The sequence below is a fragment of the Typha angustifolia genome, chromosome 4 (genome assembly GCF_048772165.1).
Source record: "Typha angustifolia cultivar Huaian chromosome 4, ASM4877216v1, whole genome shotgun sequence".
NCBI lineage: Eukaryota > Viridiplantae > Streptophyta > Magnoliopsida > Poales > Typhaceae > Typha > Typha angustifolia.
Window position 1 is genome coordinate 1,959,729 of NC_133242.1, and position 19,260 is coordinate 1,978,988.

The 19,260-nt window shown below is 36.8% G+C and overlaps 4 protein-coding genes across 6 annotated transcripts; all 4 read left to right on the top strand.

Moving 5' to 3' along the window:
* Positions 1-200: 200 nt before the first annotated feature.
* On the top strand, positions 201-6,666 carry LOC140759483 (uncharacterized). Its single transcript, XM_073096061.1, has 10 exons — positions 201-2,034; positions 2,346-2,495; positions 2,584-2,748; positions 2,902-2,994; positions 3,078-3,140; positions 3,352-3,462; positions 3,592-3,801; positions 4,296-4,400; positions 5,109-5,419; positions 5,868-6,666. The coding sequence occupies exons 1-10, from the start codon at positions 306-308 to the stop codon at positions 6,477-6,479; spliced, it is 3,549 nt and encodes a 1,182-aa protein (XP_072952162.1). The 5' UTR covers positions 201-305; the 3' UTR covers positions 6,480-6,666.
* Positions 6,667-8,448: 1,782 nt separating this feature from the next.
* On the top strand, positions 8,449-12,146 carry LOC140758902 (heat stress transcription factor A-2b-like). 2 transcript variants are annotated; one of them, XM_073095295.1, is made up of 3 exons: positions 8,449-9,163; positions 10,745-11,517; positions 11,620-12,146. In XM_073095295.1, exons 1-3 carry the CDS (start codon positions 8,843-8,845, stop codon positions 11,669-11,671), a joined length of 1,146 nt encoding a protein of 381 aa, XP_072951396.1. In that variant the 5' UTR covers positions 8,449-8,842; the 3' UTR covers positions 11,672-12,146. The 2 variants fall into 2 exon arrangements, with proteins under 2 accessions (XP_072951396.1, XP_072951397.1); XM_073095296.1 differs by having other exon boundaries at positions 11,647-12,146.
* A 1,600-nt stretch (positions 12,147-13,746) lies between these two features.
* On the top strand, positions 13,747-14,971 carry LOC140759062 (early light-induced protein 2, chloroplastic-like). 2 transcript variants are annotated; one of them, XM_073095527.1, is made up of 3 exons: positions 13,747-13,930; positions 14,052-14,138; positions 14,441-14,971. In XM_073095527.1, exons 1-3 carry the CDS (start codon positions 13,805-13,807, stop codon positions 14,783-14,785), a joined length of 558 nt encoding a protein of 185 aa, XP_072951628.1. In that variant the 5' UTR covers positions 13,747-13,804; the 3' UTR covers positions 14,786-14,971. The 2 variants fall into 2 exon arrangements, with proteins under 2 accessions (XP_072951628.1, XP_072951629.1); XM_073095528.1 differs by having other exon boundaries at positions 14,055-14,138.
* Positions 14,972-16,792: 1,821 nt separating this feature from the next.
* Positions 16,793-17,811, top strand: LOC140759289 (early light-induced protein 1, chloroplastic-like). Its single transcript, XM_073095804.1, has 3 exons — positions 16,793-16,955; positions 17,064-17,129; positions 17,326-17,811. Exons 1-3 carry the CDS (start codon positions 16,827-16,829, stop codon positions 17,668-17,670), a joined length of 540 nt encoding a protein of 179 aa, XP_072951905.1. The 5' UTR covers positions 16,793-16,826; the 3' UTR covers positions 17,671-17,811.
* The last annotated feature ends 1,449 nt before the right edge of the window (positions 17,812-19,260 follow it).

The window sequence follows — 19,260 nt, forward strand, 5'->3', positions numbered from 1 at the left end:
CATTAACTACGGGTGGCCTCCAAGAAACGAGGGTGAAGCTATTCGCATTATTCACACAGATCGATTGGAACATAATCATCCAACTCTACACCGAGGAAAATATGCACGAGTTATTCCAATTAGCCGTGCATTGTAAATGGGAGGAAGTCATCCACATTTTTACTGAGAAAATGATGCAGCAGTTGTCCAAATTTGCCAAGCAAATCGAAGTTATCCAACTCCCCACGAAAAGAATAAAGCAGCAATTATCCAAATTAGCCAAGCAGGACAAATGGGAGGAAGTCATCCAACTCTTCACCGAGGAAATGAAGCAGCAGTTATTTAGATTAGCCATGAAAGGCCACTGGGAGGTTGTCATGCAATTCTTCACAGAGGAATCGAGGAAGCAGTTGTCCGAATTAGCTCAGCAGGATAAATGGGAGGAAGTCACCCAACTTTTTACGAAGGAAATGAAGCAACAGATGTCCAGATTAGCTAAGCAGAGCAAATGGAAGGAAGCCATCCATCTTTTTACTGAGGAAACAAAGCAACAGTTGTTCAAATTAGCCATGCAAGGCAAATGGGAGAAAGTTATTGAACAATTCAAAGAGGAAACAAGGAAGCAGTTATGCAACTTAGTCGAGCAAGGAAAATGGGAAGACGTCACCAAACTCTTCACGGAGGAAACAAAACACCAGTTATCCAATTCAGCCGAGCAGGGCAACTGGAAGGAAGTTATCCAACTTTTCACCCAGGAAACGAAGCAATTATTATTCAGATTAGTCATGCAAGACAAATGCGAGGAAGTTATCCAACTCTTCACAAAGAAAATGAGTGAACAATTGTCTAGATTAGCCAAGCAGTGCAAATGGGAGAAAGTCAACGAACATTTCACAAAGGAAATGAAGCAGGAGTTGTCCACACTAGCTGCGCAAGGCAATTGGGAGAACGTCATTGAAGTCTTCATAGAGAAAATGAAGCAGCAATTGTTCAGATTAGCCATGCAGGGCAAATGGGAGAGAGTCATCCAACTCTTCACACAAAAAATAGGGCAACAGTTGTCCAGATTAGTCGAGCAAAACAAATGGGAGGAAGTCGTCGAACTCTTCACCCAAGAAATGAATCGGCAGTTGTTCATATTAGTCATACTGGGCAAATGGGAGGAACTTGCCTTACTGTTCCCTGATGAAATTATGAAGCAGCAGTTGTTCAAATTAGCCATGGAAGGCAAATGGGAGGATGTCATCAAACTCGTTATGGCGGAAACGAGTTACCAGTTGTCTAAATTAAACAATAGTGCATGGGAGGAGATAATGACCCAACTCTTCACAGTGGAAATGTGGCACCAACTGCCTAAATTAGTCATGCAGGACAAACTTGAGAAAATCACCCAACTTTTTATGGAGGAAATGTGGCAGCAGTTATTCATATTAGCCGAGCAGGGAGAATGGAATGAAGTCATCCAACTATTCACCGAGGAAATGAAATTGTTCATATTAGCCATACAGGGCAAATGGAAGGAAGTCACCAAACTGTTCAAGAATGAAATGAGAAAGCAGTTATTCATATTAGCTATGCAGAGCAAATGGAAGGAAGTCATCCAACTCTACGAGGGGTACCCTGAGGTGCAAGGCGAGATGCTGACACATGCCAAGGACACGACGCTGCACGTCGCCATCTCGGCCGGCAATGAGAGCACGGTGCTGGCGCTGCTGGCGGCGATGGGCGACAGGGATGTGAAGTCAATCTTGGACATGAGGAACGACAGCGGCTCGACGCCACTGCACTTGGCAGCGGCACTCGACATGCACCTAGCATGCGGGGAGATGGCACGGCTAGTACCAAACCTGGTGATGACGGCTCGCAACAAGAACGGGGAGACGCCGCTCTTCACGGCTGTGCGACATGGGAAGAAGAAAGCGTTCTTCGCGCTAGAGTGGTCGGTACAGGATCAGAGTCGGCCGACGAATATGAAGAAGAGGGACCTAACACATTGTAGGAGAGACAAGGATGGCAATAACATCCTCCATTTTGCTATCCTAGGAGAATACTTTGGTACGTTTCACTTTTTTTTTTTTTCATTTTATTTTACATTATTTGGAGTGCTTCTTTTTCTTTTTCTTTTTAAATCCCATGAATATTTATATTTATTAAATCTAACTAATCATGATTAGATTTGAACTTAGATTAAGAAAGGAATCTTTTTGTCATTGTAGAAATTGTTTTAAATGGTCCGAGTTAGTGATCTAATATTATTAGTGGCAAGGTAAAGAAAAGAATAGTTTTTTATGCTAAATAATTTGTTAGTCTAACTTTGAAATAAAGTGTATTTTAGTGATGGTTAATAATAATATATTTGTGTGCAGACTTGGCTAATGAGATCATTAACTTGTATCCGGAATTGGTTAATTACGTGAACGCAGAAGGACTGTCAGCTCTTCACTTTTTAGCCAACAAGCCTTTATGTTTCAGAAGTGGGACTCGCTTTGGCCTTTATGACCGAGTCATCTATTCGTGTTAAGTCTCTCTTTTAATTAATTAATCATGTAATTATATTATATATCCCCTCCTTTATAATTAATTATTTTCTCTCATATTGTGCAGGTATCACTATTGCGCCACTTAAGAGTGAATTTACTGATTATAAAAATCACAAAAGTGATAAACCACAAATTATCAAATTCACACCGGACGATCCCATATTGCCTGAAACATTTGATACGTGCTCCCACACCTTTACTTTGCTAAAAGAGCCTTTTAATGATATTGGTAATTAGCATTCCATATTATATTAACTACTCTTAATGGTTTTTCACTTATTCAAATTATTCGAATTAAAAACACTTCATTAAGTTCCAATTTTGATATTGTAGTTTTGATCTCTCCCTTCACAAGAATTTTGTTTTATTTTTCATTGTCTAGGTATTATTATTGAGTCACTTAAGAGAAAATTTGTCAGCATTTCTAAGCTGATCCGAGGGAGACATGCTAAGGATGATGTAGAAGATCCCGCTGGTATATTATTTGAAATAAATTGTTTGTTATGAAACATCTTATGAGAGTTCTTTTTTTGTCACTCATTTTCTTTTTTATTTCAGCAGAAGCACCTACAAATAATTTAACTTCAACTCCAGGTGACGATGATCAAGAATCCTCTAAAGGTAATTTAAATCTATATTATATTATTATTTTTATATTGAGCTTTTAGTCTCTAAATGAATTGGCATCTCAGTAGTTGTGACACATGGTACCTTTTGAAATTAAGATTAAGAGCTAGCTTTCTCTCTCTCTCTATATATATATATGTAAATTTATAAGTTGTTCATGCTGATCGCTATTTTATGTTTGAATTGTGTACGTGAAATGAAAAAGAAAATGAAGAAACAGAGGTGTTCCGATATCGAAAATTCCCGGAAATCTATGATGTGGGTGTTGACTTATTCAAGCTGGTGATGAAGTTCTTATTAGTCGTCATGGGAATAGGTAAGTAGTGAATTCGTTCCATGCATTTATATATTTAGTTGCATAATTAACCAGTTACTCTGTTTTGATATATTCTTGGAACTCAATATCTTCAACTAAATATTATTTGTTTCTACTATCGTGTTGTAGGATTATGGAGGACGCAAGCACTTGAGAGGAAGAAGCGAAAGAACAAATATGCATGTCAGCTAATGGATAAATTGGTTGAATGTTGTAAAGAATGGGAGTACGAGAAAGAGAGAGGTGGGATGAATCCTGAATTTCCGAGATCTATCTCTGATTCGCCACCAGAGCTTGATCCAAATTCAGTCCCAAATGTTGACTCCTCGAGCAAAACTGGTATTGCCACAGACCTCCACAGCTTTTATTTATCTCCCCCTAGATTTTCTCTGTTTCTCTGTATATCATTTTGATCGGATCGGATTTTCTCTGTTTCTCTATATAGCATTTTGATCGGATTGAAAAAGTACAGTTCTCACAAAAAAATATCAAATGATTATATAAACTGGTGACACAATAAAAAAGTTTTAAGTTATACGATGCAAGAAAAATAAGCAAGTAATCTGACACAAAAAAAATTGTCATTTTTTTTAGGACAGTTTTACTTCCGCGAGTCTTATAAGTCGAAGTTCCTAAACTTTTATTTTATTTATACCAAATAATAGTTATTTTTTATTTTTTAAATATAAAATTAGATTTACTTTGTTGCATAAATATTGAATGAGAAATTCAGCGTGCAATATGATATTAGATTATAGTAGAAGAGATAGATTAAAGTGTACTTTAATTAGCTAACTTATTCGAATCTAATCATCAAAATAATTTGAAAACAGAGAGTTCGGATGGAAAGAGCAATAGAGAAGACGATCATCCTGGCATTGACAAAGATGAGCAAAAGCAAAAGGAAAAGGGAGAGGCACCAAAAGAACCAAATAAAGGTATTTTAACTTACTCCCAAAATTATTTAGAGACATTCCGCAAGAAGTGCAAATGTGGTATCATTTTGTGGGGGGAAAAATACCAAAGTTTAATAATTGCCACATCATTCTATCTGTAGAATTTTTAGGGAGTATTTGTACGAATAGCATTCATGTTATTTTTAAGATATTTCTATGTATTTTTTAAGAATATTATAATTATCATTTAAATATTTTGACTCTTTTAGAATTATTATTATAACTATTTTTTTTAACTATCTAGAGAATGACTATTAAAGTTAATAAAAATACCTTTCTGGGGTGTAAAATTATCATTCATACTCTCTTACATGAAAAACATTGTATTATCCTGCAACATGATACAGGGTAACATTAGATAGTTCTTAGACTATTTTAAACAAATCCTGCAAAGGCAAAATGGTACCTTTTGATCCAAGTTTATATTAATCATCATTAGTTAGTTTTAACCCATGGATGCTTGACATTTTTAAAGAGGCCAGTGATTAGTACGGTACTATTTTTTCCATGGCAGTTATTTTTAAAATCTTATTATTATTATTATTATTATTATTATTATTATTATTATTATTATTATTATTATTAAGGAAGTACGCTTTTAAATAATACGTTACTTTTTATTGATGAATTAATTTCACATTCACTTTGTTTTTCAATGTGTAATTATTTACCTGTGATGCTCGATATCAGCCACGCCATTATTAGTAGCAGCGAAAAATGGAATAACAGAAATGGTGGAGAAAATTCTTGAAACATTTACCGTGGCAGTTTTAGATGTAGACGAGAATGAAAAAAATATTGTATTGCTTGCGGTAGAACACCGGCAAAGTCACATATATGAACTTATGCTCAAGAGGAAGACGATGAAGGATAGTGTATTTGGGAAGGTGGATATGAAAGGGAATAGCGCTCTACATCTAGCTGCTAACCTCAGTGAAAAGCTTCCTTGGAGTATCCCAGGAGAAGCTCTCCAGATGCAATGGGAAATTAAATGGTACAAGGTACATGCACGGTGACTCTCTATCTCTCTTGCTTACATTTTTTTTTTCACTATATCAAGCTAATTCGATTCCTTTTCTTTCTTTTATTTAATTAACAGATGGTATATTACTCTCGGACCTACTAAACTATTATACTTATTTTTACATAGATTATCTTACTTTTGTGAAGCAAAATGACCTTTTTGTTAGTTCTGTTTGATTTTTATTATGTGACTATCTTTTGATTAATTTTATTTGTTAACAACATAAAAGAATAAAAAAGAAGATTTATATAAAAATGAGTAATAATTTTGGAGTATAGGTGTAATTTAATACAAATATAAGGTCGTCTTAAGAATATGTTATTAGGAACACATGGGGTTAGATTGAAAACTTTAAGAGTTCAACTGTAATAAACATATATATATTGGGGTGTGAGTGAAAAATATTATACTTTGAAACCCCGCAGTATGTGATGCAATCCATGGACCTCGAATTCTTCGCCACATACAACAATGAGGGCAAAACGGCGCAAGAGCTTTTCACCGAGTCGCACAAGGACCTTGTCAAGGAGGCCGGAAAGTGGCTGCTCAAGACGTCGGAGTCGTGCTCCGTCGTCGCTGCTCTGATCGCCGGCGTTGCCTTCGCGTCCGCCGCCACTGTCCCCGGCGGTCTCGACCAGAACTCTGGTGACCCTATTCTCTCCGGTCATATCCCTTTCCAAGTCTTCGCCTTCTCCGCCCTCGTCGCCCTCTGCTTCTCCGTGACCTCCCTTATCATGTTCCTCACCATCCTCACGTCACGCTATCAAGAACAAGACTTCGACAGGAGCCTCCCTACAAAGCTGATATTTGGGCTCACGTCCCTCTTCACCTCCATCGCCGCCATGCTCGTCTCCTTCTGCGCCGGGGACTTCTTCATTGTAGAGAAGAAGCTCAAGTACGCGGCGTTCGCAATCTACGGGGTGATGTGCTTGCCGGTGTCCTTCTTTGCAATTGCGCAGTTCCCACTCTATGTTGATCTCATCACTGCTACCATCGCCATCCTGCCAGAGAGGACTCAAAAAATGCAGACATTTTGACGAACATATGGTGGGCGGCGTGTTTGTGCTTACATTTATTTGGTATGCTTTTAAGTTAATTTCTTAGACGTAATTGAGTGTCACCAAATAATTAATTACGTTGTTGTCGTGGTCGTCGTTGTCGTTTGCCAAATGTTCTTAAGACTGGTTAGATGTGATTAAGTTGTATGAATAAATAGTACGCTACCTGAGAACGTATTAACTTAATGGGTAAATTTAAACTCTCTCTAAAACTTTCATTTGTATCACTTTTTTTATTTATAATTTAGATTGATATTAAACAATTAATTTTTCATCCGTACTAGAAAGCATAAAAATATTAGAATTGTCCTTAGTATTCCATTAAATTTACTCATCATATTCTATTTTTCAAATTTAAAGCAAAATACACCTCTAACCTCTTTTATTTTCTCCTATCTAAAATTATAAACCATCATAATATACTTCGTTTTAAATATATAACTATAAAATAAAAAAAATTCAATCATCTTAAAAAAAAAAATATGGCAGAAGATTCATATTTACTTGAATATTGAAATTATTGATATCATAAGGATATTACAATAATTTATGTTTTCTCTATTAAGTTTTAATAGAAAAGAAGAAAATTTTAGTGAATTTTCAAATAACACTCAATATTTTCATTATTAATACATTTTTTTTTCTTTTTGAAGATTTTGTAACCAAACCGTCTTTGTTTTCTATAATTTTCTATATATGCACGCCGTAATACACGGGATATGTATGTTATATGAAAAATACAAGGGATGAATTCAAAATAATAGTAAAAGAGCAAGGTGCAAATCTCATTCCTTCCTTTCGAGCAAACAGAGCGCAAGACGATCGGCGAATATGGTGAAGTGGGGGTATATATGCTTCGGTTCATCCTCGCGTTCCTTTGATTCCTGATACCAAGTGTTGTAGGTTTCCGTTTCAGAGCTCTTAATTTGGAACCCAGCGAGGTTGTCCTCCTTTGCCCTTTGCTTTCGTGCTGTATCTAACTCGAGAGTTTTGATCGAAATCTGAGTTGGGTTTTGATTGGTTTCCTTTATAAAAGATCTTGGTCGGATCCTAAGAGGAGGATATACTAATCGGTCGAGTCTTGATCGAAAGGAACATTTCCTCTAAGTTTGGCAAAGGGCTCCAGCTCGTGCTGCTTCTTGTTTGCAAGTGCTCTTGCATGAACTTCCCAAGAGTATAACTGATGAACAAGTAGCTAGTCAAAATCTTCTCAAATGCTGATGAGCAGATGCAGTTGATCTTGGTTGGTCGTGCCTCATTTTCATTATACTTGTTTCCTGAGCGAAGTTGCCAGGAATTTTAATCTTAGAAGTCGGCAACAAACACTAGACAGAAACAACCAGCCTTTCATCAACTGGGATGTATTAGGCTTTTGAGAAAGGAGTACAGTACTGAAGCTGAGAGCCAATTTGATGTGGCTTTCTCTGCGAGGAAAACTAGAGGGAGGTCTTTCAGATGATTATTGGGAAAGGGAGGGGGTGATTTGGATAAAGCTAAAATAAGTAGGGGTTGAATTGTCGAAATAGAAATTTCCTCGATTATATTATTCATTGATAATTGATACCCTTGTTTTTGTTATGTATTGACTTGACTTTCTTTAACTCTGTTATCCATTTGATTTAATTTTATGCTCTTTAGAGATTATTTTATCCGTATTATGGAGGAAAGAAGGTTGATGTTTTAAAAAAATGACAGAGTGCGGGTGGAAATAACCAATAGTATAGGGGTTTAAGTGTAATTGTTGCTGTTCAATGAGGGCACAATCGGACTCGATGGATGATGGATCTATAAGCCTTTTTGGGTTCTACTTCCTATGTCCGAAGCCCAAACTTACTTCTCTTCTAGAACCTTCCACTATTTTCTTTTATTTCTTCTTTTTTTTTTGCCTTTCTCACGAATCCGACAATAAAACTCCACCACTTACCCCTGTCTCTAGAATCTTCCAACCTCGCCTCCTTTTGAGAGCTCTTCCTTTCCGTCCGCATCTCACGCTCAAATCCCTAATATCATTGTTTCAATTTGCCATCTCCTTCTTCCGCGTATCTCTTCGATTCTACTCGTAAGGTTCCATATCGTTCTGCCTCATCTCCTATTTCTTTACTCATTCTTCGAAATATCCCAAATTTGAGACCTTTATTCTTCGTTTTATATCAATTGGATGAAAATCCATCTCTGTTTTGGTTGCCCTAACGCCAATTTGGTGTGAAAATCCTGCCTTTCTTGTTCCTTTTTTTAGTATTAATTGTGATCTGCTCTATTCTGTACGAGTTCTAAGATTCCACTAAAACCCATCTCTCTCTCATCGATTGTCTCCGTTTCCCTCGTCAAATTGTCATCTTGGTATGATTGTTGGTCTTGAACGGATGAATCCTACGCTGAATCCGGTGAAAGAAGAGTACACTGGAGTGGCGTCATCGGTTTCCGACGATGGCTCCCTTGTTCCTCCTAGGCCAATGGAAGGATTGCATGATACGGGGCCGCCACCATTTCTGACGAAGACCTATGAAATGGTCGATGACCCGAGCACTGACCAGGTGGTGTCTTGGAGCAGAACAAATAATAGTTTTGTGGTGTGGGATCCCCACTCCTTTGCAATGACTTTGCTGCCTAGGTACTTCAAGCACAATAACTTCTCTAGCTTTGTCAGGCAGCTCAATACTTATGTAAGTATCCGAAATGCTGCTCATTCTCGTCCTTAATATCCTCTTGAACTAGATTCATAAATTGGATTGATGTTTTCATGTATTTTCTCCATTGTTTGAAGATTAATAGTTTCTCTGCACTCTTTTTTGGATCATTTGTATTAGGAAGAGGCAGATGATTCGGTTCCCTTATTTGCCAAATTGTTGTTCATTATGCTCTCCTTGTCATTTAGAATTGATAGGAATTGCACGATGGAAGGGAATACTGGAATAGTGAATCAAGAGAATGGAGATTAGCTTCCTTATATGGGTTACCTAGTCTATCCTTCTTTGTGGCCAATTCTTATCTTTCGCTCTATGAATTGTCCTTAAAGAGAAGTATTCAGTATTTCTAAATGACTGGTATGTTGCTAAATAGTTTTTATTTTTAGTTTGTAGTGTGACAACCTTCATATTTGAACGTGCCACATTCTCTTCTAGTGCTTCATCTGAAACAATGATTCAGAATATAATGTTGAGTTGCTTGAAGTTGGTGCTTCACTGTTGGGTTTAAAGTTGTTCTGGTGCCAAGTCTTTCTTAATTAGTAGTGCTGTTCGGTTGTCAACTTGCACCACCAAATAGAAGGGAATACAAGTATGAGTTGTAAAGTTGTTGACTTTTTCTATGGCAATTGGAGTTTTTATTCGAACTAACGGTTTCTATGGAATATATGGATGATCGACATTGATTTGTATGAGTGGAATGCTTGATTTTTAAACTTAGAATATGGTTTTGTGCTGGATTGCTGACTATATATATTGGTAAAATGTAGTGAGGCAGGTAGAAATAGAAGTCAGGGGAGAGAAGAGAAGATAAAAAGTGTATGATTTACTTTTATCTATGAGAACTTTAGTGAGGAAGCTTGTGTGCTGCTTTGCTTATTCTCTTTCTCCTGGTGAATTCATCTTCTCCAATTTTTGTCCTGACTTGACTTTCTTACTTTTAGTTTTATTTTTTGTAGTCGACCCACTGATCTTTATGTTTTCTCCAACTTACATAAGGATTATGATTGCCAGTTGTTTGAATGTTCCCTTTAATGATCCGTTGTTAATAGTTTTACAAGAATCTTTGGTAGAAACTATGCCTAGATATTGAATTCTTTGTGGTTGAATAGGTTGTATAATATTATCTTTTTGTCTATAAAATCTTCTTTCATAAAAAATGGAAAACAAGGGAATGATAAACTTGTTATTTTTGTTATCAAAAAAGTAGAAGAAGATGAAGAAAGATGAAGAAAGATGAAGAGAAGAAAGTTACAACCTTTGCAACCGAAATGACTTGCTGTAAGAACCCACAACCTGTACCTGCTTACTCATTTTGGTCTCTGGTAACGTATTTCTGGAGCTCCATTGTCTTCTGCTGGTGTTTTAGCTAATGGTTTGTCATAGCTATTTGTGCTGTTCATATCTTTATGGGTAATTTCCTCAACAGGGAATCAGATTCTTATCTTAGTACTTTCAGTAGGAAATTATGACTCATGACTCTCTTTGATCACCTCTTTGGCCATGGTGTCCTCTTTTTGATATACTGCATTATTGAACCATGGATCATGGTTTCTGCAGGGCTTCAAAAAGGTAGATCCTGATAGGTGGGAGTTTGCTAACGAGGGATTTCTCAGGGGCCAGAGGCATCTCCTTAAGACAATAAAAAGAAGAAAACCTCCTTCCCAGGGAACCCCTGAGCAGCAATCTTTTGGGCCATACCTTGAGGTTGGGCTGTTCGGATATGAAGAAGAAATTGACCGGCTAAAGAGGGACAAACAGTTACTAATGACAGAACTGGTAAAGCTAAGGCAGGAGCAGCAGAACACTAGAGGCCATCTAAGAGCCATGGAAGAAAGGCTACAAGGGACAGAGCGAAAGCAGCAACAGATGATGGCATTCTTGGCTCGAATCATGCGGAACCCGGGCTTCTTGTATGAATTGGTCTCTCAGAATGAGAAAAAAAAGGAAATAGAAGAAGCCATTTCAAAGAAAAGAAGGCGACAAATTGATCAGGCACCTGAGAATGACGACATGGCAACTAATGGCAGTGCAGAACTCGAGGCACCAATCAAAATTGAAGCCCAAGCAATATCAGAGAATCTCTTTGTCGATGAGGACTCAGAACTGGAGATTGCTCTAGCAATGCAAGGATATGGAGAGGGAAGGGATGACAACCTAGATCCTTCAGAACAACTGGATGACAGGCAAGATGGGGAGCTAAACAATGAATTTTGGGAGGAATTGCTCAACGAAGGACTTGGCGAGGAGAAAGATGGAAGTGGGGCGAGAACTGATGATGATGTGAATGTGTTGGCTGAGAGGATGGGCTACCTTAGTTCTACCAGCCCAAGGTAATGGAATCAGCTGACAGTAGATTTAGTTGTATATTATGCTTCAATTCTTGGTGGTATTTTTTCGCTACCGAAGTGGCGTATAATATTTATATGTGGCAGGAGGGCTGAGATAACTGCTAATTTCAGATATGACTCCAAGCTATTCCTTTGAAGTGATCACATCTCATCATGCATTCTGTGCCAGTTGCAATTTTCTTGATGAATTCTGGTGGAGCTCTCCTGCTGCATGTTTGTAGCAGCAGACTTGATCTCTGCGATCTTGCCAATTTATGTGGCTGTGGTAAAGGAGAGAAAGGCTCTTTTGTCTCCTTGGAGGAAAATGATATCTAGTGTTCCTACTATGACGCAAAGTCCTTCGATTCAAGAGTCGGATTACTAACGTCGGGAAGGATGTCATGTCATGTATATTATTCTTGGTACTTAGTCCATGGGATGTTCGAAACAACAGTGATTACTTTGTTCATGCCCCTTTCTGGGGCTTTGTGTTTCCATGTACATTAACCATGCCATGTAGGTGTGTAGACGAGCAGAGCTCGAGTGATCTGGAGTTAGAACTCAGCTTGATGTTTTTATTTAAACCATTGGGCTGAAGGCTTATATTAGTAAAAAATTTAAAAAGCAAACAATTCAAAAATATAAATACTATTAGGTAAAATTAATTTGTTTTTTTCATTTATGTGAACATATATAATATAATATAGGGGTAATTGTGCTGACATCGTTATACTATAATTGGTTTTTAATTTAAGGTTATAATGTCATTCCTAAATATTAGAAAAATTTTAATATCACTTTTCTATTAGTGTCGGAAGAAAAATTAGATGAGTAAGCTTACAATAAGCCTTCTAATTAAATTAAGATAAAATGATATATATTATTATAATTAAGTTTAGTTTACTATAAAATTTTATAGTCTTCTTTCTTATTCATCGTCCTTTGGCAGCATTGGCTACGAGCAACACTGGTGGATCCAACCGCAAAGCTTTCGTCTATGATGATTGCAAGGATAAGGGCTAAGCTAGCTGAGTCATTCGGGTTCGGCTTCTTCGCCAACTTCTTGTTTGGCTGCTTGCGCATGTGTGCTAGTGAGAAGTCGAGCAACCTTTGCAACAGCAGTGAGCAAGGCCACAGCGAGCTTGCTACTGCACCACATAGGAGGGGAGTCGGCGGGAGAGAGAAGAGAGGAAGGAGAGAGAAGATATAAGATATTTAATATTTTAATTTATTTTTAAAAATTAATAATATTGTGATATATTAATTAGGGGTATAGTTAGTCATTATATGTTTTCGTCACTGCCATTATCTATTTTACTTTATCCTAAAGTTTAAGGTTGACATTGTAACCTAAAAAAGTTTACGGAGTTTCTATAAAAATCAGATATAGTTTAGAAAGTGTCAATGTAACTAACCTAATCATATATATATATATATTGTTCATCTGTTACAGTATAGAGTTTCATCAAGAACAGTCTTAATGTCCTGCCTTCTCATTTCTTCTATTGGCTCTTTAACTAATGGTAGTTTCACGTATAGTTCCTCCGTTATATATTTGACAGGTCAATTGTTCAAGCATTATGGATCATTTGTACGAAAACTCAAAATAGTTTTCATTTTACAGGATAGGTTAGTTTTCTTAACATCGAAATTAACTAAATAATTCACGGGATTGGGTAAGCTCTTGAAGATAGGTTGCTGCATAAAACGTAGAATAAATTTATTTATCTAAAAAATTATGATATTTGTCTGAGAAAGCAAATAAATAAGAATTATTATTTATGCAAGTTAATGTACTAACCGTACTACCAGTATTTCCATTTTTCGTTAGATGTTGTTATTTTAAGGAAAATTTAACTCTCGTGGAAAATATTCGAATCTTTTTCACAGATATTTATTTCATAATATATATATTAAAATTAAAAGGTTAAATTACCTGCCCCACTTCACGTGCCAAAAGCTTACACGTCTCCACTCTCCTATGGGCCCTATGGCCCTATGCACGTCGCACCACAAATACCCATCCACCTCCCCAAACTTCGTGAACCTTCTCCCACCTTTTGGTAACCCAACCGTCCACGTCGCCACCAAAGCTATGTGAAGCCGACGGGGTCCACGTCACACCGAGACTATCGAGCTGACGTGGATTCATGGCAGCCACAACGGACCTCTTTGTTACGACCAATCCCACCCATCTCTATAAATTCCACCCTCCATTCCATCCAATGGAAAGCAAACTGAGAAGAGCAAACCGAGAAGAAGGAGAGAAAATCTTTGCTTCACATTAAAGATGGCTGCTTCAGCTACACTGAGCTCCTACGTGGGGTCTACCGCTCCACGCATCGTCCAGAAGAGCCGTTCATCGGGTCTCCCTCTGCAACGTGGGCGTGTCCTGCGCGTCCGATGCCAAAGCGAGGTGGGTTTACCGTTTACGTGGTAGTCGATCGACAGTGGGGTTTACCAAGTAGATGATGTCTTCGCCGGTTTTTTCGCACGAGTACTTATTTTTTGTGCCTTTTGTTTGTTTGTTTTGGTAGCAGGAAAAGCAGCCATTGGATAAATCGGCGCCGGTAACTCCGCCTCCGCAGCCTACTCCGAGCCCTGCACCAAAGCCTGCAGCTAAGGTTGGACATTTTTTCCTCCTCCATTCCTTCTCTATCTAATCTTTTTAAAAGTTCAGGTTATTACGCAATGATACCTACCTAAAAGTAACGGATTTATTCGTTCACAACCCTATATTATGTACCTATTCCAGTTACACCATGTCTGTTTGGAATAGTTTTTTTCTTTTTCTTTTAACAACATAAGGATCGAATTGAAAACAGGATTGAACGCATATTATAGATTGTGAAATGAAAAAAAGACTCAAAAAGAAATCTATAAAGATGCAAAATGAATTCTCACCACTAGTTCTACATAATGTCAGGTGAGCACCAAGTTCTCCGACGTGCTAGCATTCAGCGGGCCGGCGCCGGAGAGGATCAACGGGCGTCTGGCGATGCTCGGCTTCGTGTCGGCGATGGCGGTCGAGGTGGCGAGAGGCGATGACTTGTTTGCTCAGCTCATGAACGGCGGTTTACCGTGGTTCGTCGGCACCGCCGCAGTCTTCTCTGTTGCCTCCTTGATTCCTTTGTTCAAGGGCCAGAACGTGCAGTCTAAAACCGATGGCTTTATGAATGCCAACGCCGAGTTGTGGAATGGAAGGTTTGCAATGATGGGGTTGGTCGCATTAGCTTTCACCGAGTACTTAAAGGGAGGGCCTCTTGTGTAAAGTTAGTGATCATGTACTCATCTTAACTTTTGAAGACAAAAAGGATGAGAGTTAGAATGCTAGCCATAGCTTGTCAGGCAATTATGTATATGGGAAGTTGATTTTTTCTGTTATGAATTGCCGCGAGTTGGCAGATTCAGAATATGAAATAGGGAAATTTATTGAAAGCATCCTTTATTTTGCCAATACTACTTGTGAATGTTTTTTATTACTCTTACAATTTACAGGTTAATTATGCTTGCCGACTAAGGTTTCATTAGCGTGAGGTCACAGTAATCTTAGGTATAGAAGAAGATCATGCACTCTCAGAAATTAAGCGTGCTCGATGATGGCGAAGACGGCTTCATCAGTGACTGGAGAGGCTTGGATATCTCCAGGTTACAAAATCCGAAAAGATTAAGCGTTAATTAAGAAAAATTTATGATATTTGTTAGATATGAAGAAGAAATCTACCTCCAATCCCTGTGATCCCAGTTTCACTCTAGGAACCATTTGAGTCACGCACTGTCTGCTGTATTATTCTTTTCTCTTCTTACATATCATTCACCCTATCTATCGAGTTAATTATCGTCGAGTCAAATTAATATATCAAATTATTAAATAATATTTTTATAATTATTATTTTTAATTAGAGTCGGGAATATGATTTCCTTGATCATAAGTGCCAATTTTTCTATAAACCCGGTGGCCGTTATTCTCCATTAGTTCGATTCTCAATTAAAAGCCTATGCAAGAGAAAAAGAGCCTTATAATATTATACATATTAGCTGCATTAAATGTATCTTATAAAATTATAAATAAAAACCTACGTATTACAGAAATATAACTATAGTTCATAAATAAGTAGTACTTACATGTGACTGCAAATCAGTGAAAAAACTGAAAGAGAGACATATATATATATATATATATATATATATATATATATATATATATATATAACTGTGGAACATTAAAAAGTTAAAAGAGAGAAACTAGCGTATAGTACATACATATATATATATATATATATATCTCAAATATATCATCGAGCACATATCAAATATATTTGGCAGTTAAATGCCAATATTATGTGGACGTGGTTAGGAGACAAAGGCTCTCTAGAGTTTTTAACTGCGATGCAAAATCTCTTGATTCAAGAATTGCACTAATAACGTTAGGAAGGATGTCATGTATATTATTGCCTATGGTGAGTCAGTCCACGTATTAGTGATTAATTTATTCATGCCTTTTTTTGGGCTTTGCGATTTTCATTTCTTCAATTGGTTCAGCAAATAATAAACGTTCTTTATATAGTGCGAATCTCCTCCATTAAGTATTTGACAGGTCAACGCACTGTTCATGATCTTTGAGTCATATTGCTTGCAAAATTAAATTGGTTTCCATTGCACAGGATTAGTCAGTTTTTCTTTTTTACATCAAATTAAACCAAATAAATCTCCGGCTGGGTAAATAATGATATTTGTTTGTATTTTAAGTAATTATTATTATTTCTACGAGCCAATTTATTTTCGTGTTCATCCAACTATTACAATTGTATTAGAATTAATCGAATATACACGTAAGCTGAAAGCGAATACATAAACCATATTATAATTCTTTCATTTCTTCATTAGATATTATTTTAAAATAAAATAAAATATTATAGGAAAACATTCGAAATCTATTTCCCCAATAATAGATATCTAGAAAAGCTTAAAAGGTTAAAATACCCGCCCCACTTCACGTGCCAGGAGCGTACACGTCTCCAAAACCCTGAGCAACGTAGCACCACAAGCACTCACCCATTTCCCCAAACTTCTCGAACCTTCTCCCACCATCTGGTAACCCGGCCGACCACGTCATCACTCACCACCCAAGACCATGCGGAGCTAGCGGGGTCCACGTACCTCTGAGCTGACGTGGCTTCCCGGCAGCCACCATGCCCCGCTTTGTTACGACCAAACCGCACTGCACCCTTCTCTATAAATTCTACTCTCCCTTCCATCAAATGGAGAGCAAAAGTGAGAAGAAGTGAGGAGAACTTTTCTTCATATCTAACATGGCCGCTTCAGCTACACTGAGTTCTTCCTACGTGGTATCGACGGCGCCACGCGTCGTCCACAAGAGCCGCTCATCGGGTCTCCCTTCGCAACGTGGGGGCGTCCTGCGCGTCCGATGCCAAAGCGAGGTGGGTTTACTGTTTACGTGGTAGTCGATCGACGGTGGGGGTTTTACCAAGTAGATGAAGTCTTCGCCGGTTTTTTGCACGAGAACTTATTTTTTGTTTTGGTAGCAGGGAAAGCAGCCACTGGAGAGATCGGCGCCGGGGACTCCGAGCCCTGCACCAAAGCCTGCAGCTAAGGTTGGACATTTTTATCCTCAATGATATGTACCTTAAAAAAATGGATTTATTAGGAATAGTTTCTTTTTCAACAACATAAGATCGAATTGAAAATAGGAATTAACACATATTATAGATTGTGAAATGAAAAAAGACTCAAAAGGAAATCTATCAAGATGCAAAATGAGTTCTCACCACCAGTTCAACATAATTTCAGGTGAGCACCAAGTTCTCCGACGTGCTAGCATTCAGCGGGCCGGCACCGGAGAGGATCAACGGGCGTCTGGCGATGCTCGGCTTCGTGTCGGCGATGGCGGTCGAGTTGGCGAGAGGGGATGATTTGTTTGCTCAGCTCATGAACGGCGGTTTACCGTGGTTCGTTGGCACCGCCGCCGTCTTCTCCGTTGCCTCCTTGATTCCTTTGTTCAAGGGCCAGAACGTGCAGTCTAAAACCGATGGCTTCATGAATGCCAACGCCGAACTGTGGAATGGAAGGTTTGCAATGATGGGGTTGGTTGCATTAGCTTTCACCGAGTACTTCAAGGGAGGGCCTCTTGTGTAAAGTCACTAATCATGTACTCATCTTAACTTATGATGAGGACAAAAGAAGGATGAGAGTTAGACTGCAAGCTTTAAGTTATAGCTTTCTGTAACTACGTTTTTTTGCTCTACTAATGAATATGGAAATTGATTGTTTCTGTTATGAATTGTCACCAGTTGGAATATGTTAGAATATGAAAATAGGGAAATTTAAAAATATATCTTATTTGACTTTAAAATTTTGTTCGCTTTTGATCAAACATTAGGAAGATTTCTATACATCAAAAGGAAAATGTAGGAGTTGAATAATAACTTTCAGATAATAGGATTCGACTGACGAAAAATAAAAAAATATAGTGTGTTTTAATAATTTTCTCTAAAGAGTGGTCTTTGACACAGAATGCAATAAATTGACTCTTGGTAAGATTAGAGCTAGACTTTACTTTTGGAGAGTAATTATTTCTTCGTTATCTAATAGTTTAGGGAAATATTTAAATAATACTCTATATTTTTATTGTTAACCGGTTAAAACGTTATCTTTGAAGATTTGTAATTTGATCTCTCTTTTCTTTAATAAATTTTATATAACATCATAGTGTTAATTTAACTAACGGTCTTTAATTTTAATATATAATATAATAACTCTAATGATTAAATATTTTTTAACCTTATCTTTTTAAACCATATCCCATCGTAACTCATTGACCAAATAAAAGATATCGTAAAGCTAATTACTCTATAAAGTCTGTTGTTTAACCTTCTGAGAAAACATATAATTAAGAAACTCCACCTCGATCCAACATTTTTCTTCTAGCAATTTCATGAATCAAAAACTTCATATGTTCATAAAGATAGTTCGCAAACTTCCAGTCAACGTGAAATGGCAAAGGATCTCACCATCCATTATTACATAGCATCCCAAGGAGACAAGAAAATATATAACAAAAGTTCTTAGTCCATAGTGTCATCTCTTTTTTTAAATAATAACTAAACATCAAAATAAACGTATTGTAGAATATAAATATTATTTATCAATATTATATTTTATACCACATTCTACTCTAATTATTAATTTATCCTTAATTTGGCTACAAATTCTTTTAAATATCTTATTGTAAATTATCTCTTATTACTTATCTCTTTCAAACATTTTATCATAATTCATTATTTCTCATTCTCTATAAAACATTTTATCAACATCTTACTATAATTTATCACACATCTCTTATCATATTTTTTATATTTTAAATAAATAAATAGAATTCAATTTAAACAACATATATATCAATAATTTAATATTTCATAAAAATAAACGCATTTTAAAAAGTATTATTATTTTTGTAATATATTATAAAATTATTACTAATATAGTATTGAATTTGTAAAATAATTTTTATATATGTAAAAATAAAAATAAAAAATATAATACTAATAAGAGAATTCTACAAATCATACCATACATTTTACTTATTTTGTGATTCACATTCCATCTTTGATGATTTTATAATTTAATTCCTCACTTTTATTCACATATATTACCCTGGCGTTATTTTGATTAACTGATATATCTAAATTATTAAAATAATTTCATATCTTTTTTTTCCTTCTAGTA